We start from the raw sequence: 18,403 nt of genomic DNA, 5'->3' as shown, positions 1-18,403 counted from the left end.
AATGCATCAGGCAAATGTGGCTATCGTGTTGGGGGGCATTGGTCTCGACCTTGATTCTTGGTCGGCCCGGGACATCATTGTTGACTTGTTGTCAAAACTGGCAAGGTAAAGAATTGGGTTAACGGCCGCGATCCGATTGCTCTTTCCCCCTCCATTGCGAGGAGGCATACACTACCGGTTGGGAGCTACGCTTGGGGCGACCCTTTTGTGTCAGGAAGGGAGATGATGAAGGCGAACAGCGGGCAATGGCAATGGCAATGGCAATGGCAGGAGATACAAAGAATATTATATTCCATGCCGACGATCTTATCTCGCTGCTCAATTGGCGGTTGAGAAAGACGAAAGAGGTGGACGATGAGATGATGGGCTTTGAACCCAGAGCCAGAAACGAACTTTGAGAAACAGCCAAGCGGAAAGGTGACCGGGCCTTCGGCGGCGCTATGGGGGCAGTCTCGCAAACAAACTCGTAAGAAACCCTTCGCATAGTGGGAAGGAAAGGCAAAGATGTGATCGAAGTGACCAAGAACCACAGAGATTCAAAAGATTCAGACGAGGCAAGACAGAGTGGATTTCGTTATCTCAATCTGGACTCCGAACTACCCAAACAAAATGAACAGCTGTACGCTAGAAGCCCACCGACAAAATACCCTATCAACGGTGTTATCTCTACCTACCTTACTTGGCCCTTTCCCACGGCAGCAAGGAAGCGTTTGACCGTACGGCTAGTACCTGCCCGGTCAACGCATACTACAAAGCTGACTGCTGGTTCCGTAACCCAAAGGGACCTAGTCAACCAGTCATGACTCCGGTTGGGCATGGATCCCGTTTCTCAAGGCAGTCAACGTAACGTATGTACCTCAACTTACGTGACAGCGGAATCAGTCTGCTGGCCATGAGCTTCTTCGCCAAGCACGTCATCGGATACACCAACCCGGGTGCTACCACAGCCAACACCTCATGAGTCTTGGTAGAAGAGCCGGCCAACCGGGAGCCTCTCCATTTCAACCTAGCCTTGCTGTCATCGTAACTTAATCCAAGTTTCCGCGTCCAGATTTGGCGATCAACTGCCGGGTAATCAACACGCATTACTTTATTTGTGGCCCTCTCGGAACTACGGCTCCGTGAGCCAGCTCAATCATACACAAACCAACAAATCAATGCTGCACATTGTCTACCCCACAAACCCAACGATGCGGAATCAGGAGTGGTGACCCGGGAGGTGGCACAGCAGGGAATGGATTGACATCTCTCGACGAGGCATAGCTTATGGCCTTCGCAACGTATGTGGTGCGTGCTTAAATTCAAGCCTCTAGGCTCTATCCCGGCCCCTGAGCCACCTGGACTCCCAAACTCTGCATAAAGGAACAGGAGCACTACCGTGCCGTCCCGTTTACCCAACCTGGTTCCTGCTTTCTACTCTCGACATCCACCAGCTCTACCTTGCTTACTCTCCAACCATGAAGTCCCTCCTCCACCTCGCCGCTGCCGCGGCCTTTGCAGTAAACAGTGTGGCCGGCCACTATATCTTCCAGCAGTTCTCCGCCGGCGGGACCCAGTATCCCGTCTGGAAGTACATCCGGCGCAACAGCAACCCGGCCTGGCTGCAGAACGGGCCCGTCACGGACCTGTCGTCCGTGGACCTGCGGTGCAATGTCGGCGGCACTGTCAGCAACGGCACCGAGACCATCACCATGAAGGCCGGCGACCAGTTCACCTTTACCCTGGACACGGCCGTCTACCATGCCGGGCCCGTCTCGCTCTACATGAGCAAGGCCCCTGGCGCGGTGGCGGATTACGACGGGAGCGGGCCGTGGTTCAAGATCTTTGACTGGGGCCCTTCAGGGTCGAGCTGGCCTATGCGAAGTAAGTTTCCAACTGGGTAGTATCATGCTTTTGAAGGTTGCTGGTCATTGATGAGTTGATCAGATTCGTACACATACAACATCCCGCGGTGCATCCCGGACGGCGAGTATCTGCTGCGCATCCAGCAACTCGGCCTCCACAACCCCGGCGCGCCGCCACAGGTAGGCCCTCTCCCCTATCTACACCCTCAGACATCGATACTAACAAACGGGCCACTGTAAAATAGTTCTACATCAGCTGTGCGCAGGTCAAGGTCACCAACGGCGGCAGCACGACGCCTTCTCCGACTGCCCAGATTCCCGGGTTCGTTAAGAGCACCGACCCCGGATACACCGTCAATGTGCGTTCCCTCTGTCAAGTCTCGCTCATGATACGACTGCTGACTGAACGCGAAGATCTACAATGGCAATCTCAACAACTACGTCGTCCCAGGTCCCAGAGTGGTCAGTTTTTCCTTCACCTCGATTGAAACTCGGAATACGGGTGGTGCTAACAAGGGGTTGCAGTTCACCTGCTAGGGACATCTCTCGGACACATCCAGACTTCGGTAGCTTTCAAGATGACTATTTCTGTATATACATCCTTGGCTACCTTACAGTCAAAAACTCGAGTCCGTATGCATGAATCTAACTCCCACTGCCCTTGTCTTTGTCCCTGCGGTATGTTGTCTTGTTGTACTGTTGCTTTCGGCAATTGCCCTTTTTAGCGTGTTTGACTTGTCTTTTTCCATGGACGATACCGCCAACAACTCCAGTTATTGATCCCGACTTTATCACAGTGTCTATCATCACCCATCCAGGATGACGAGTCTTCGTAAAAAAGAGAGAATGTATACAGGCCGTTACACCACCCAGCCAAACAAGCCTTGTGCTAAAGTAGGTAGCTTGCCTCACCTGCCCGACTACCAAACGCTTTCCGGCTCTTGATCAACGTTGTGCCCCAACTCTTGACGTTATAGTACATGTTCTTCTCCATATAAAGTATGTAAAGAAGCTCCCCACACTCGGCAACGGTCTCGGTGTCGCTGTTTCAGCTCTTTAAGCCCGTCAAACAACTCGCCGTGGCTTGCGCCAACCGCGAGATTCTCTGTGCAACAGGGTCCCGTTCCATGACGGGTACGACGTGTGCCACTGGCTGTTATCATGTGTCCTGGTGCTGGTGGTGAGCCCCGTTTGCAGGGGGGCGGTGGTGGATGATGGTGCGCTTGACAGTGGGATTGTGGTTGAGGTGCTCAAGAAGGATCTGAGTGAGGTCGGACTGGTAGATGCCAGTCTTGATGGCGGCGATGTTGTTGCCGATGACGTTGACGCAGGCTCGCCGGTGGAAGCGGAAGAGACGAAGGCAGAGCTTGCTGAGCGCGGCGGTCCCATGCTCACAATTTGAATCGTTTTTGTGACCATGAGGCTGTCTGTGGTACGGTATGTGACTGGGGCCTGCGTGATGTAAACGGTGTGGAACGACGTTTTCGGAGGTGGCGCCTCCACCACGGTGACCGTCACCGTCTTGACCGGCGAACTTCCGGAGCCGGCGCCTGTGCCGGACCCACTGGAGCCGTCTTCCGGACCCGGACCCCCATCGATCGGGACCACTGAGTATGTTGCTCTTGGCGACAGGCCTTGGGAATGTGAGAGGTGGTGCTCATCAACCGGCAGGCACCAGTAAGGAGTAATGAAGAGATGGAAAGCACAAACCAGGGAAGTCGTCCGGCCGAAATGCATCTTGTCTCTCCGGCCCAAGTGCCCGATGCCGCAAAGCCCAAACCTGCAACGCGACAGGTACGATGCCCAAGGAGAATATGGGTGGAGAGAGACATGACACAAACATCGAAGTGATCATCAGCACGGGTACCTATTAAGTCCTAGCAAGTTTTGAAAATGAGATGGCTGGCTTTCCGTGGGTGTTCCTCTCCAACTTGGTGGTATGATGGTAACCGATCCATCCATGGAGTCGCCAAAAATTCAGGTGGTTGAAGTTGGGGATGTTTCCTGGCACATAAGCCCAACCACCTGTTCTGGCCAACCTTGTTCAACCTGCAGCGGTATCTCAGAGGAAACTTCACATCAAGACGCGCCGCAAGCGACTCTGTGCGAGTATTCGTTTGTTCTGGGACGCTTTCCTTACCACCTCGACGACTTTGCGATTGTCCCCAAGGAAGTTCATTCGCAGCTCTTCGTCCAGAAATGGTTTCGCTTCCGAGGCTCTGTGGGGCCTTCGCATGTGCCCCTCGCTAACAATCGAATTCTGCCCCACTCAGGTTTCTTGGAGAGCTTTTGAAGCTGGAGCTCCCGTCGCAACCTTCCCCAAGTTCTCCACTCGCAGTCCTTTTCTTCAAAAGCTAACAAACATCAGGAGTCTCTCATGTCGCCGATAGTCGTCAATAGTTCATACCGCTGAGAAATCATCCTTCCTCCAGATCTGACTTACATGGATGCTCCTGTCGATCCGAAGAGTCCGTCGTTCGAGAGGTGCGGTTCCAGGACAGATTGGACGGGATGACGAGAGCTTGGCGTTTTGTCCCGTCCAAGTGCGCCTGCTGAGCCACATCATGAGAGCACTGCCTTCTTAGTGCCACCACTCTTCAGTGTTGACGTGAGTGCGACGTAAATGATCCAGTTGGGAGACCACAGCCCCATCGGCATCACGTATATAGCCCGCTTCTACCCACTCGTGGGTACACCAATGCCAGGAATTCGTTCCCATCCTTCGCTGACACCACCTGACTTTTACCCCTCCCCCGCATTCCCGGTCCGTTGTAATCATTGAGCGACTGGTCGCCCGACCACCAGCACAAAGACAGTTCCGACCTCCCATCGATTACCGACAGTTGCGCTGTTGGCATCGTCTTCTTGCGACATGTCCTACCCCGGGTATCCACCATATGGGCGTTAGTAGCAGATTTCCGCAAGCTGATCCAAACTATCGTGGCTGACCGAACCAGAGCCCCCTCCGCCGCAAGGGGGCTACTACCAGCAGCCGCCACCTCCCGCTCAGCCGTACGGCTCGCCTCCGCCGGCTCAGGGTCAATACTACCAGCAGCCTCCTCACGCCTACGGGCAACAGCCTCCTCCCCCGCCACAGCCGTACGGCGCCCCATCTCCTCAACCATACGGAGCCCCCCCGCCTGCTCAACCCTACGGCGCCGCACCTCCGCCCGGCCAATATTATCCCCCTCCCCAACCAGGAGCCTACGGCGCACCTCCGCCGCCGCCCGCACATCCATATGGTGCTGCGCACGGCTATGCACAGCCGCCACCCCCACAGCCATACGGCCAGCAGACCTACGGACAGCCCCCGCCGCAACAATACCCACCGTATGCCCAACATTTCCCGCCGACACCTCCGTCTCTCGGATACGGGCCGCCGCAGATCATCGCATACAATGGAGACGCGGACGCCCACGGGCTGAGGTCGGCCATGAAGGGCTTCGGAACGGATGAGAAGGCACTCATACGGATTTTGTCGACCAAGGACCCCTTGCAGATCAACACAATCCGCGACGCATACTCGCGGCTTTACCGCCGCGATCTCGTCGCCGACATTAAGAGCGAGACAAGCGGCTGGTTCGAGACCGGGCTCGTCGCGCTCGCCCGCGGCCCACTCCTCAACGACGTGTACCTGCTCCGCGAGGCCATGTCCGGCATTGGAACCAAAGAAAAAGCCCTTAACGACGTCCTGCTGGGGCGGACCAACGCCGACATGAACGCCATCAAGAGCGAGTATCACCGGGTCTTCCACCGGCGACTGGAGGACGACGTGCGGGGCGACCTGAGCATGAAGACCGAGAGGCATTTTATGATCGTGCTCGGGGCCCAGCGCGCCGAGGAATCGGCGCCGGTCGTCAAGGCTGACGTCGACCGCGACGCCAACGACCTGTACCGCGCGACCGAGGGCAAGATCGGCACGGACGAGATGAAGGTGTGCAGCATCCTGAGCACGAGGAACGATAGCCAAATCCGTGCCATCGCGTACGAGTACCAGCAGAAGTTTGCCCGGAACCTGGAGGATGTCATTCGCAGGGTGAGTGCGGCCTTTCGCCCGAGGCCCAGGCGGAATTGAATCGTTCTAACGCAGGCTGTGGCAGGAATTCTCGGGTCACATGGAGGACGCGCTGCTCTTCCAGCTCCGCAACGCCGTCGACAAGTATATGCACCAGGCAACACTGCTGGAGGATGCAATGGCCGGAGCCGGCACCAAGGACTACCTGTTGGTTAGCCGCGTCGTCCGATACCGTATGACTTCTCCTCTCCACGCCTCCAAAAAATGCTGCTGACAACACTGATTAGACTGGGACCGCAACCATATGGCTAACGTCCGCGGCGCATACGAGAAACGGTACCATCGGAATCTGGCGAGCAGGATTAAGGGGGAAACCAGTGGGGACTACGAACGGTTGATGCTCGCATGTATCGGGTAGCGTTTCTAGACGGGCTACAGGGTCAAAGGCGATGTTTTTCTTCTTTCTGGCTGGGCTGCACCAGCCGTTGGCACAAGTTAGGGCCAAGTCGGGCGGTGGCCATCTGGGACCGGCTGGATTGCCAGGGTCTTTGCTAAGTCTTCGCGTATCGTGGATGGTCATGACTTACGCATTTTCTTCTGGCCATTGAGCATACTGCGCGGTGCCAGAGCAAACAGCTCGCCGTAACGGCATTTTCTCGCCACGGATCCCTCACATTTCACATCCTGGCGGTGCCGTTGTGTCCCTCCGTACGCTCGAACATGGCGACAAGAGAGTGGAGGATGTGCGATAGTAAAGTAAAACTAAGCTGCCGTCGAGGCAGCTAAGTACGCTATGTAGCTTAGCTTAGCCTGTGATACTAGACTGCTTGTTGGGCGCTCGCCTCAGGCTCCTACATGATCTGCCGCAGCTACTTTACGGATATAACTTATATTTTATTACGCGGGTGTTTCATCCGCCACTGCACGAGGTACTCTTGGTAACCAGGGACGCTGCGCCCGTGATTTATGATGACTGACTGCCATTGATTCCCCAAGACAAGGCACGAAAAAAGCGAAACTCCTCAGAAGTCCAAGTGATTGATGAGCTGCCCATTCTTGCAGCAAGATGAGCGCTGATTCAGGCTGGTTATCGTTAGCGTAAGCGTAAATGCGGAAAGTGGATCGTCGTGGAACGGTATGGGTGTAGCACTTGGCCGAGCTAACGAAGAGTATCCGTTAAAAATATTTATATCTCGGAAAGCTAGCGTGGTAGATGCAAGGGAGTTTAATTAAGTTTTCTAAGTGTTATTAAAGAAAAAGAAAGCGCACTGATTTAACCGCGAGAAAAGTTTTTATAAAAACAGATGTTAGTAGCAACGCTACCCGAACTTACACTTTAACCTCTCCGCAACTGACAACCCAAGCGCCAACCGTATCTCGGACGCTGGCCTGCAATTCTAGTGCACAGTTTCTCATTATCCCCGTTCCTCGCTCCTACTAGTAAGGTTCATACATTCCTCCTTCTGCATTTGCACGTTGCGCAACCTTCTCTTGCTCAACCGTCATCGGGTACCATTTCCGGTGCGTTGCCAGGATCGTAAGACGAACAACCCTTGGCCTGAATTGTGCCCGAATCCAGAAGCAAGCTGAGAGGAGAAACACAAGCCGCGACTTGTCGTATCAGAGGAAAGGGAAATAACCAAAAACTGGCGTCTCGAACTGTGGCATCGGATCACGAGTACGGATGGAAGACACTGCCATGATGAAAGCAGCGGGGCAAGGCGAGTCAAGGGAGCAAACAGCTGCCACAACCACAACAGCACCTCCGCCCTCCACCGCCCAACAGCCGAATTCATCAGATGGCACACGTGCCGCGGTAGCAGCCATGCCGCAACCTCTGGCATCGCCAGCACATGCGACTCCAGCGGTCAATTCCCCCATGGATGGCGTTGAGACAACAGCGGAACCGCGGCCAGCAAACATTGGCACCGGCCAGCCCAGTGTCACCGAGGCCTCAAGTCTGTCGTCCCATGTCCAGACCGCTGAAGATGCGAACAAGCTTGCACCGTCAATTCCAGGCCCGGACTTGTCACCGGCCGGCACGAGTCAACCGGGGGACGACAAAGCTCCATCCCAGGCCCATCCGGCAAATTCGATGCCTCCTTCTAAAACTGCAACTGTCGCATCCCCACAACCGCCGCCGCTGTCCACACAACAGACCCTAGGATCCTTGCAGGTTCAAGGCACGCAGCCCCCGCCACAGCCTCTCCCACCTCAACATTCGCCGGCGGTGCCATACTCCAACGGGGCGCCGGCGCCCGAGTCCGCATCCGCACCCGCGCCTCCAGCTCCGGCCGCCCATCCACATCACGGCCTTGCGCATCCCCAACCGGTGCAGCCGCAACCGCAGCCCGTTCCGCGATCACATCAGTATCCGCAGCATCCACTTCCCCATCCGCCGCCGGCGCCTCTGCAGCAACAACCGCAACACACGTCGCACCCCCAGCAATTGGCCCCACATCCCCAAACACACGCACAAATTCCTCCGCAGTATCCAAGTCAACAACAACAACACCATCAACATCAATACCACCATCACCATCCGCCGCCGGCTTCGCAGCATCACCATCACCATCAACCGCCCCCCGAAGTTGCGCATGTGACGCCCGTGACGCACGCGACACCGCTGCCGTCTTTGCAACAGCCACACGTCCCTCAGTTCCATTCTCACCCTCAACCCCAACCCCAGTCCGTGCTTCTGTCGCAAGTGCCCCAGGCGCATCTTCGCGCATCGCTCTCCAAGCCCATCATCATGGACCCGCCCAGTTCTCGGAAGTCGGGTCAGGCGCAACAGCATCAACGCGGCGCCGTCGGTTTCCCCTCGCCCACCCAAGACCACGCGACCATTAACTCCAAGTTTGTGGACGACTGCACGCGCATGAACTATGCCATTCAACAGAGCTTGCCCGAGGCCGTCCGGCGCGTTGTCCGCGACCACTGGGAAAAGTGCCTGCTGGGCTCCGAGTTTCACCAGGCTTTTGTTGTAAGTTGTCCCATCTGCTGCTATGCTTTCTCCACACCCGCCGTCATTTCCTTTTCACTTCTTATCTTGTGAGAATCCTCAGTCATCCGACGATTAGATTCGGTGTGAACTCTCGTTCATTTATCACCGAATCATATTTCTCCGACCTATATTTCCCCATCCCGTCTCATATTTCGGACGTCTCACTGTCCGTCGGATCTCACCAACACGCGTGTATCGCCGCACTTTCCACCTTTCTTCTGAACTTCCTTCTGACGCGGCCGCAGCTTAATGCCTCCATCCACCACGCTCTTCCGAACATCACCCAACGCGCGGTTAGAGATTTCGGCAGCAAGATGGTCTCAGAGTCAAAACATGAACTCATGGCGCATTTTACCACCGAGGCGCTCGACCAAGTTGCCGATCTTATCATCAGCAAGGCGAGCGACGCTTTTCTTGACAGATGCCTCGAGAAGCGCCTTTTGACGATTGAGGCGCAACCACTCATCAACGCCTTGGCAAAGGCCGAGCGTCTCGGTTATGAGGCAGGAGACATGATTCAGGGCGGCCAGAACGAGAGCGTCATCCCGAAAGAGGCCTACCCGGGCGCAGCCGTGGCTGCAAATGGCTTTCAGAGCGGCCCTGCGCAATCTCAGCCAAGCCGGCCTCCCCTTCAGTGCATGAAGTGCTTCCGGACCTTCACGCATACTTCGGCATGCGACTATGTGGGTGGCGCCTCTCATCCGATTGGGTTGCAGTGCTGACTCTGTTCAGCATGCCGTATACGACGTCTGCAGACAAGTACCCCCAACCGCCAACGGCTTCCAGCATTCGTGCTCCCACTGTGGTCAGGGTTTCGCCCATGTAAACGAACTACAAGATGTACGTTTCTAACGCGTCCGGCCGACCTATGAGACGGATGGCTAGCTAACTTGTCATCTAGCACCTCAACAACAAGGTTTGCGGGAACTTCGGCCCGCCTGTCACTGTCTCCCTGACTGCCAACCGGCTCTCGAGGCCAGCGCCTGCTATCCAACCCAGCTCAACGACTACCATCCCTTCCGCTTCTCAGACGCCGACAGCTAATGGTGTTCCGAGAAGACAGCCGCAGTCAACCCCGGGGCATAGCACGACCAGGGCAGCAGGTACACCGGGCTCAACGGGTTCTGGCATCGCGGCCGACCCTTACGGGCATCTGAGCGAGGAGCAAATACAGCAAATGAATGCGGAATTGCGGGAGGCAGAGGAGAAGTATGCGCCTCGGTTCGCCGAGGCGAACGCAATCCCAGACGAGAACGCACGCAAGGCTAAGTTGGAAGGGATCCGCAACAGCTTTGGCACCAAGCAGTCTATGATCCGCAAGAAATACGGCGTCCGATTGCGCGAGAGACGCACCAAGGCCGAAATCATGGCGGAGCGAGAGCGCATGGGCCTCCAAAAAGCTGAGAAAGAGAGGGCTGCTAGGGCGGCGGCCGCTGCTTCGTCACAGGGGTTGAATGCGAATTCCCGCCCAGCGGGCGGCAGTGGATGGACCACGGCCAACACTCCACAGGCTAGCTGGGACGAGCATGATGCAAAGCGCCGGCGGACAGACGGCAGCGGCGGCTATCATACGCCGTACAAGACGGTGGCAGATGAGACGCCAACCCGCAAGCCTCTGTCGGTGTCCGAGATTGGCAGTGGCCTTTCAGGTGCCGCCGCAACGGCCGCAATGCACGACCCGACCCTCCCGCCTCCGTCACTGCCGACAAAGGTTTACGAACAGTCCGGCGCGCGGGTCGAGATCCACGAGCCAGCCAGGCCAGTGGAGAGCCCCGCCACGGCCGGCGCGCGGTCCGGCTCTGCGACCCCGAGCGCTAATGGCCATAACCAACATGCAACCGCCGAGCCCCGCAGATCGTCCGAGAAGCCGCTGGTCATTGACGACGACTCGTCCTCCTCCGACGATGAAGATATTCCTTCGACACTGCCTGCCCACGTCCGAAAGAGCCTTGCGTCGGGTAACACCTCATCGCTTTTGCAGACTAGTTAGGGGGGAGAGCACTCTTCAGCTGGCGTTGTTCGACGGATTTCACACCTTTACTCGCTGGGAGGTCGCTGGAAAGTTGGTTGATACGATACCCCTTCATCTCTGTATCTGCTGTATAATCATGCGAGCCTCCCTCTTGGCAGCCTCGGCAATCATGCCGCCCTTCTCGAAAGCCTCTACTTTTTTCCGATGCGTGGTAGGTTTTATATACCCTAGGGTAGTTTAGATTCCCTCGGCATCATCAGGTTATCTTTCCCGGTGCCTTGACAAATATTTCAGCTTTGTTTTGCTTCTCGTGGAGCCTTTGGCTTTTACGGTTCGGAAGCTACGTTTTAAAAGGGGCAGTGGTAGAGTGGGTTGGGTATGTTCTCGAGGCATCCGAACAATCGAAACTTAATCACCACTTCGATACACATTATGCGGTGAACCGAAGTCGCGGTCTCGTATGGAACTACATGGAAATTGACTGCGGAGTATTCCAGATTGACATACATTGGCACCAATGGGCAGACCTAATCTCTTGCTCCGTCGCCCCTAGCAAGTGGATGTTCGCAGCACATCGCCAAACCGCCCCTTTCTCTCTCCTACAACAAAAACACGCAACATCGAACGTGCGACAGTCAGGACCTGTACGAACATCCACTTAGGTATCCGCTATCAGAGATTGAGGAATCAGAAGCAAACATTCTGTCTGTCCGCACATCGTATATACAATATTGTATCATGCTCTACCATCCTCCATCCACACCAGCTTGGTACGATGACGAAGTTGCAGTCACGATCAAAAGTCGGAAGACAAAAGCAAATCATGGCCTTTCCTACGCCCTGCTTAAACGAGAAATTGAATACCAATGCCAAACCAGCTCCAACGCTTAGACCGCGAAAACAATAACCCAGACAACAAACATAAGCCCAACATCTTCTTCCATCAGACATGACAAAACAGTCCCACTTCCTCCCTGTGAACCTAGACAGTCCTTGTTTCCTTCTCGCTTCCAACCCAGTTCACTAAATCCCGTCGCTACCTCCCAACCAACGACGCCGTCCAAACCAATAAAAATCTTAACCTACCCCGTAACCCTCCTAACCCAAAGCGTAGTCGGCTCCCACTCCGCCTCCCGATCCAGCCTCTTGTACGCGCGGTGCAGCTTCAGTCCCAATTCATACTCCTCCCTCCTGACGTCGGCCAGCTCCTGCTGCAGCGCTTCAACTTTCCTTTTTTCGGCCTCGCGCTTGCGCACCACCTCGACCGAGTTCATCAGCTTGTCGGTCGGCATCAGCTCCGTCATTTGCGCAATCGACCGGTGGATGTTGATACGCCGGTTCGCAAGCGCCCGCAGCTGCGCGTTGAGCAGGCCCACGCGGTCGTGCGCCTGGTCGGCTGACTGTTCTGGCGGCGCGGGCGGCAGGGATTTGTTCATGTCGGACGTGCTTGCGCGGGAGGAGGGGCGGTCGACGGCGAGGACTTGGGTGCGTGCTAGGGCGGGGTTGGTGGGCATGGCGGTGATGGAGGGGGGTGATTGTTGGGTTTGGTGGTGTTCGGGATCCGTGGACGGGGTGCGGGAGGTGGTGTTGAGGGGTGGCGTGAAAGGGGAAGACATGAACTGGTCGATTGGGGACGTGACGGGGCTGTGGTCCGAGGACGGGCGGCCGTATTGTTGTTGTTGCAGGTTGGCGGGGAGGGACGGGACGGGCGGTTGGTCGTCGTCCTGGTGGTCGTCGAGATCGTCGTGGGTTGTGCCCGTGTTGCTCGTAGCGTAGGTGGTGACGCTGAAGCGGGAGGGGGGTTGGACGTAAGGCTCCTCGGGGGGGACTGCCGGCCGCGCCGTGTTTGAAATCTGCAGGGGCGACGGCTGTAGTGCCTCTGACTGTTGGGAGTAGACCGACGAGACGGACACTTGGTGTTGGTGTTGAGGGTGGTTTGTGTGCACTGGTGGCGGTTTCCGGCGGATTTGGTTGCCCAAGTCAGGCGAGTGGGTGTAGATGCCTGGACTGGAATAAACGGAAGCAACATATTGTCCGTCCCGCACAAGCTCCCTAGCGGCGGCGACAGCTGGCGCATCCGCCGCTACTGACTTTCCAGACAAAGGTGGGCTGGGATATCTCTGGCCCGCCTGGGACGGCGTCTGTGTGGCAGCTGGGGGCTGAGCCAAAGGTAAGATCCTCCTAATACCCTCTAGAGGGGCAGACCTGGTAGGTGTTTCAGATGGCGGTGGGCTGATTGGGGGGGTCTGGCCGCGGCGTACCGGGCCATCCGGGGTACTATTGGACTTGGACGCAGCTGCAGGCGGAATGTTCCTCCTGCTGCTCTTTTCTGGAATCCTCAGCGGTGGCACCTCGCGTGTATCATGTACGGGTTCCACGATGGCGGTCCGCCCGCTTGCGCCACGCCAGCCGGGACGCGATGCCGTGAATGCGCGGGCGGCGGGGTGCGTCGTACCGTCCCTTGCAGCTGCAGCCTTCTTTGCTATCCTCCGCACGCGGTCTCCAAAGGACGTAGGTGCCGCCGTGGGACTGTTTTGGGGCGATGCCCAAGACTGCGATGTAATACCCAACCCCTGTGCAAATTCAGCAGGCTTCACTTGGGGCGGTCGGCCATGTGCGCTAGTGGTCTGCTCTCCCGTGAGCGGATCCCACCTGGGGGCTTCACAGCTGGGCGCGTTCTGAGATTGTTGCGGCTGGGGTCCTCGCTGGTTCTGGTTCCCGTCTCGTGTCGCCGCATCGGATTGCCGGCGGCGTTCGCGGCGCATCGTGGGAATGCTCGTCGGGCCTCGGTGTTGTGGTGGGCTCTCCTGGCGAGGTTCCGGGGCAAAGGCTCGACCTGGCCCGCCATTTCTCGACCTATCGGTGTTTGGAATCCCTGCATGGCGCAAGTACGACGGCGCGTCATCTTCGTCTATCGGGGAGACATCGCCCGGCAGGAAGCGGTCGGCAGCCCATGCGTCGGGCTCCGGAGAGCTGGGCGGCGAGATGTCATCGGCCCCGCCGTACCGATAGCTGTACTTGGTCGCCACGTTTGCTGAATATTGTGAGTCTAGATGCGGGAGGTCTTCCGAGTAGAAGGAGGATGTAGGCCGCAGATTCGAAGTGCGGACGGTGATGCGGCGTGGGTTGCGGGGAGGCGGTTGCTTGACGCGGGGTGCAGTTTCGCTGGAATGGCGGCAATGTCAGCAAGGCTGCTCGAGACGATTATAATGATGCTGTCCACGTCGTACAACCAATGTTGTCATAGGTTTCATCGTCAGCGGGGAGACATGTGTAGAACGAAAACACATCGACCACGCGTGTCTGGAATGTCACAGGGTCTGGTTCTGGGAACCTCGATGACTTTATTGGGAGAGCTTGGATAGAGGGGCCGTCATCTGAAAGCGCACTGCGCTGCTGTTTCAAGCGATGCCCAAACAGGCAAGCTGCAGGCCACTGCCTGCCCGTGAGGCGCTCGTGAGGCACAGCCCGGAACCCTGGCCGTTAGTGCCTCGGCGAACCCCTGGCGCAGCAAGCACTGCAGTGCTACCGGCCGCTAAACACAGCAAAAGCCTCCATCCACAGATTCTCAATTTGGAATGCTATGTCCTTCCAGGTTTCCAGGTTCAGATGCAAGGGGCTTGCCACTCACTATCGAGACTCGAGAAACTCTCGCGGTGGCCGCTGGGGAGCCGGGCCGCCTCTGATGGAGTAACTGTAGCCCTTTGCCGCATTCAGGCCGCCGGAGCTAAGACCCAGACCAACTCGGACCCTGTCGTCGTCAAGTGGGTGATTGACTTGTCGCCTAGAGGTGTGGTGATGGGGCACCATCTTGAGTCTGTCCCACATGGTGTTGTGCTGCTTCGTTCCCGTTCGGAGGGAACCTGTGCTTCTTTGACTGCCCTTTAGTTCTTCGAGCCGTCCGTAATTATATCGTAGGCCCGGTTATGCGGGAGGCAGGCGTTCAACGGACCGGGACTGTGTTAGATCGTCGCAGTGATGGTTTGACCACTTCAGGGGCACCAAGGAGCGAACCGTCTTGCCGAGGTCAACGCTGCAGGACGGGTGGGAGTTGGCCCAGGTTAATCATCCTTCAAGTATGAGATGCAGAAGGGTTATCAGGTCCTTATTATCATCAAACTCGGCAGCTGTGCCGTCCCGGATAGATTTGTCTATTTTGCTGACCGTCTGTCCGAGAGGCAGTCAGGATAAATGAAATTATTGGACTGCGGCCATCTTGAACAGCCATACCCACGCGGGGACTGCTGTCTGGGGAGGCGGCCGGCCGAGGACAAGCTCATTTGTTTTCATGTCGAAGGCGACCGAACCAGTCATTTATCCCTGTTCAACGTCGCGGCGGCGGCGACGAGGGTCGTGGTAGTTGGCCATGGCCGCCGCTTGAAGGCGTGACGCGTTGAGCAAGGCCCGCAAGATTCGTTGGCCCTCGCCGCATGATGCGGTCAGTATCCTGGGTCGCGTCGATGCCAAGAACAAGCGGAGTGGCCAGGGTTTCAACGACAACCCATCGGTTCGCCTAGACAACCAGGCCGACGAGGACACTAGCTTTTACTTCGCCAGCCCATGTTAGGCCGTGGGGGACTCGGCCGTCAAGACTGCCAGCGCTTGGTTGAGTTCGGCACATCACCTTTCAGCCGCTTGCGCAGTGTGCCATCTGCCACCCTTGGGCCCCGCGCCGTGCTGGCACAGCATGGAAACATGGCTGGGCCGCACAACGAAGACATGAAGTGTCCATTTTAGCCGCGTTTCCAAGGCAAACATCAGAAAGTTGCAGCAGATGCTACGCTTCAGATATGATCGTGTCTGCCTGATGTGATTTAATGAGTTGGCTCGGCAGCGTGGTGCTCTTCAGAGTGGTCTCCCTGAACCCCAGCAGCATCGTCCCTTGGGCATCAGTGGGACGAAACTCCTTGTGACCGCCGTTTCCATTTTGCTGCTTGTGCATTTCCATATGCGCGTCATACGTGCGCACTATATTTTGCAAGATTGGAGGGGCCGCGGTGGTGTTTCATGTGAGCTTCCCTTGGGTACCTTAGCCATCCCCAGCTGCGTGCTTATGAGACCCGAGCTCCCGCTGCCAAGACATGAATAGTTATCAGCTTCATGTCTGCCGACGGAGATCACCCAAGAAGCATTTCTGCGAGGTTCCGAAACTGATGCAGCAATGCCTTCGGGATGTGGGCTGGCCGACGTCAAAATGATAGACTTATGGAAGCTGTACTCCATACCGCCTGATCAGTGTGGTCTTGGAAGCCCTCTCGCTCGCTTGCGCAGATCGATCTTGGTTCTAATGCTTCATCCGCGGACTCTGTGCCATTGTGCCGAGGATCCAACACGGAGTGCCTGACCTCTCTGCGGGTTTTCCAAGGCCAACCTGCGCACTCTTTCTGAGCAGAGCCGATGGACTGAAGGAACACCGACCGAATTGAAGACAGGTCGATTCCAGCAGTCACATGGCGCAGTTGCCAGTGCCGCCGTCCTGCAGGGGCAGAAAGGAGTCGACAATGCTTGTTGGTCCTAAAATGAGGAGAATACCAATGACGAGTTGGAAAGGAAGCAACCGCCTTTTCTTGAGATTCTCTCGTCCAGGCATTCTGCGCGGTTCGAAGCAGCTTCGCGGCGCATTCATACCGATCCTCTCTTTTTACTTCTGCTGCCCTTGTCGATGCTGTCGTCAGCTTGTCATTTTGCTGCCCGACCACGATATGCCACCCTTCAGGAAACTCTCCGCATTCTTCTCTCATCAGGGCAAAGGGTCACTTTCGGTGAGGCTTGGTAACATTTGGCGCAACTAGCGTCAAGAATTCTTCGTGATCCTGCAAGAACAGCTCCTGTTGTTCCAACGCCGCGAAGTGTCCTCCCTCGGGAGAGTCGGCGGTTCATCCTATCATCCACCTCACGTCGGCTGCTTCCACCTGGACTGACTTTGTCATGGGTCTTGTAAAACACCAGATTCGGAAACAGATGCTCGGCCCATGCCCGCGGGAGAGCCCAAGCTCAACGGGGAATGAAGAGTAGCCAAACGGTTTGCGACAGAACCGGCAAGAACCGGGAAGTCGCCGTCCACGACACACATGAGCTGTCTGTACGCCCACATAGCCCGCTCGTACGAGTCGGTGAACCAGTAGAAGGATGTCATGGTCAGGATGATGTTAAGCGGAATGGGATACGGCTTGTCAGTCCACTAGATGAACTTTTCACCCATCCTTAGACCCTTATTAGCCATTCCTCACAGTAGGTTGGTCACCAACAGCAAACTGGAACCCTACCAGGCCAACAACGCGAGCGAATTTGTCATGAGCACCAGCGAAATTGTCGCCGGGCGAGTGCCGTGCTCGTCCGCGTACGCCATCCCCTTCTCCACCCACCGCATCGCCCTGTCCAGATTTGCTTGCTTCTCGGGCGTGAGGGGAAGGCTGGCGACAGCAGCGCTCTGCTCGATGTGCTGTTCGTTGCGTTTCTGTTGAACTTGCGATAATGGCTGGATCAGTGATGCTGCGTGCTACGTTAATCGAGGGTCGCTTCTGGCTCCTTGTGGGTGTGTTGCTTTGCCGTCGTTGTAGTGAGTCCATGGGCGTCGTCAACCGGTCATGCTCATGAGGTTCGGTAAATTCGTCGCGGCATGTCGGGCGGAACTTTGGTGATGAGACGCCCCTCCAGCAACAAAACCAGTCGAATCTTTCCCGGCTCTAGTTGGCAGGCGGAGAACGGCTCCTCATAGGCAGCCGAATGGAGTTTTGGGGTGTTTTAGGGATGCTGCTCCTACTTCATCCACAAGAAGCAAAGATGACAACCTGATCTGGAGTCTAAGTCACGTCCTCTGCCCCATTCATAATCAATTTTCGCATTCCAAAATGCTGGGGCGTGCCTGCCTGTTGCTCCCATTTACGCTTTCAAGCACAGCCTTCCAGCCCCGATCGTGCTGAGAGTCCGAGCCTCCCGCCCTAGTATAATCACTGATGGTGGACCGTCAAGGGGGCGAACTTGTGGTTCAAGATTATATCGCTTTTGGTGTTGATCTTGTTTTTTATCAGCAACTCGTTTATTTGAGGGTATCTTGATCGGCGTCCCTTTTCGGTATCGAATTGAGGCATATCCAGAAGAGCGTTGGACAACAACATTGTTGGTCAGACAGAGGAATGAAGAATGAGCCCGGATATTAAGCACACATAATGTGGCTGATTCCTATTTCTCTAAACTCCTCAATAGAAGCAGGCTTCCATTTTGTATTCGCAACACATCATCAAACAAACCACATTCACGACGGAACGCTCCAGACACCATGACCGGGTCCAGTCCTGCTGGGCACTTGAAATAGTGTAAAGCTTTGGCGTAGTGCGGAAGCAATGCAGACTACTTTGTTGAAACGTAAGAGGAGAACCAGAAAGTGAGGTCTCGACCAAGAAAGAGCAGTATCATCAACCTATGTTGAATCTTTTCGTGGTGTTGTCCGTTGTATGGATGGATGGATGGAATTTATTTCGCCCGGAGGCGCGAAGCCTAAAGGGCCTTGGCACGCTAACTACATCCAATTCCTTGACGTTCAACCATCAACTCGTACAAGCCCTCTA

General features: G+C 56.2%; 7 protein-coding genes across 7 annotated transcripts; 3 read left to right on the top strand and 4 right to left on the bottom strand.

The window, feature by feature from the left end:
- Nucleotides 1-1,067: 1,067 nt before the first annotated feature.
- On the top strand, nucleotides 1,068-2,717 carry N657DRAFT_643415 (lytic polysaccharide monooxygenase). The gene is made up of 5 exons (XM_062792550.1): nucleotides 1,068-1,863; nucleotides 1,927-2,024; nucleotides 2,090-2,203; nucleotides 2,259-2,306; nucleotides 2,370-2,717. Exons 1-5 carry the CDS (start codon nucleotides 1,458-1,460, stop codon nucleotides 2,379-2,381), a joined length of 678 nt encoding a protein of 225 aa, XP_062650398.1. The 5' UTR covers nucleotides 1,068-1,457; the 3' UTR covers nucleotides 2,382-2,717.
- A 192-nt stretch (nucleotides 2,718-2,909) lies between these two features.
- N657DRAFT_569081 (uncharacterized protein) lies at nucleotides 2,910-3,581 on the bottom strand (the record flags this gene model as incomplete). Its single annotated transcript, XM_062788637.1, has 1 exon — nucleotides 2,910-3,581. One exon carries the CDS (start codon nucleotides 3,579-3,581, stop codon nucleotides 2,910-2,912), a length of 672 nt encoding a protein of 223 aa, XP_062650397.1.
- A 1,696-nt stretch (nucleotides 3,582-5,277) lies between these two features.
- Nucleotides 5,278-6,277, top strand: N657DRAFT_569205 (Annexin; the record flags this gene model as incomplete). Its single annotated transcript, XM_062788645.1, has 3 exons — nucleotides 5,278-5,880; nucleotides 5,945-6,092; nucleotides 6,147-6,277. The coding sequence occupies 3 exons, from the start codon at nucleotides 5,278-5,280 to the stop codon at nucleotides 6,275-6,277; spliced, it is 882 nt and encodes a 293-aa protein (XP_062650396.1).
- Nucleotides 6,278-7,206: 929 nt separating this feature from the next.
- On the top strand, nucleotides 7,207-11,332 carry N657DRAFT_662782 (uncharacterized protein). The gene is made up of 4 exons (XM_062795152.1): nucleotides 7,207-8,842; nucleotides 9,109-9,546; nucleotides 9,596-9,703; nucleotides 9,765-11,332. Exons 1-4 carry the CDS (start codon nucleotides 7,544-7,546, stop codon nucleotides 10,851-10,853), a joined length of 2,934 nt encoding a protein of 977 aa, XP_062650395.1. The 5' UTR covers nucleotides 7,207-7,543; the 3' UTR covers nucleotides 10,854-11,332.
- A 585-nt stretch (nucleotides 11,333-11,917) lies between these two features.
- On the bottom strand, nucleotides 11,918-14,663 carry N657DRAFT_567973 (uncharacterized protein; the record flags this gene model as incomplete). Its single annotated transcript, XM_062788553.1, has 3 exons — nucleotides 11,918-13,798; nucleotides 13,865-14,000; nucleotides 14,467-14,663. 3 exons carry the CDS (start codon nucleotides 14,661-14,663, stop codon nucleotides 11,918-11,920), a joined length of 2,214 nt encoding a protein of 737 aa, XP_062650394.1.
- Nucleotides 14,664-15,903: 1,240 nt separating this feature from the next.
- N657DRAFT_314527 (uncharacterized protein) lies at nucleotides 15,904-16,813 on the bottom strand. Its single transcript, XM_062786760.1, has one exon. The coding sequence runs from the start codon at nucleotides 16,574-16,576 to the stop codon at nucleotides 16,025-16,027; it is 552 nt and encodes a 183-aa protein (XP_062650393.1). The 5' UTR covers nucleotides 16,577-16,813; the 3' UTR covers nucleotides 15,904-16,024.
- On the bottom strand, nucleotides 16,705-17,462 carry N657DRAFT_643405 (uncharacterized protein). The gene is made up of 2 exons (XM_062792549.1): nucleotides 17,102-17,462; nucleotides 16,705-17,038 (listed from the first exon to the last, which is right to left on the bottom strand). Exon 2 carries the CDS (start codon nucleotides 16,969-16,971, stop codon nucleotides 16,762-16,764), a length of 210 nt encoding a protein of 69 aa, XP_062650392.1. The 5' UTR covers nucleotides 16,972-17,038; nucleotides 17,102-17,462; the 3' UTR covers nucleotides 16,705-16,761.
- Nucleotides 17,463-18,403: the final 941 nt, after the last annotated feature.

Source organism: Parathielavia appendiculata, assembly GCF_033297405.1.
Source record: "Parathielavia appendiculata strain CBS 731.68 unplaced genomic scaffold N657scaffold_3, whole genome shotgun sequence".
NCBI lineage: Eukaryota > Fungi > Ascomycota > Sordariomycetes > Sordariales > Chaetomiaceae > Parathielavia > Parathielavia appendiculata.
This window is presented reverse-complemented; position numbering and strand designations above follow the sequence as displayed.

What these genes read in the sequence shown, in the direction of transcription:
- N657DRAFT_643415 (XM_062792550.1), top strand. Translation starts at nt 1,458, where the DNA reads ATGAAGTCCCTCCTCCACCTCGCCGCTGCCGCGGCCTTTGCAGTAAAC. An exon ending in GTCGAGCTGGCCTATGCGAA is followed by an intron (nt 1,864 to 1,926) that starts GTAAGTTTCCAA and finishes TGAGTTGATCAG; the next exon opens with ATTCGTACACATACAACATC. An exon ending in ACCCCGGCGCGCCGCCACAG is followed by an intron (nt 2,025 to 2,089) that starts GTAGGCCCTCTC and finishes ACTGTAAAATAG; the next exon opens with TTCTACATCAGCTGTGCGCA.
- N657DRAFT_662782 (XM_062795152.1), top strand. Translation starts at nt 7,544, where the DNA reads ATGGAAGACACTGCCATGATGAAAGCAGCGGGGCAAGGCGAGTCAAGG. An exon ending in AGTTTCACCAGGCTTTTGTT is followed by an intron (nt 8,843 to 9,108) that starts GTAAGTTGTCCC and finishes ACGCGGCCGCAG; the next exon opens with CTTAATGCCTCCATCCACCA. An exon ending in ATACTTCGGCATGCGACTAT is followed by an intron (nt 9,547 to 9,595) that starts GTGGGTGGCGCC and finishes GACTCTGTTCAG; the next exon opens with CATGCCGTATACGACGTCTG.
- N657DRAFT_314527 (XM_062786760.1), bottom strand. Translation starts at nt 16,576, where the DNA reads ATGAGAGAAGAATGCGGAGAGTTTCCTGAAGGGTGGCATATCGTGGTC.
- N657DRAFT_643405 (XM_062792549.1), bottom strand. Translation starts at nt 16,971, where the DNA reads ATGACATCCTTCTACTGGTTCACCGACTCGTACGAGCGGGCTATGTGG.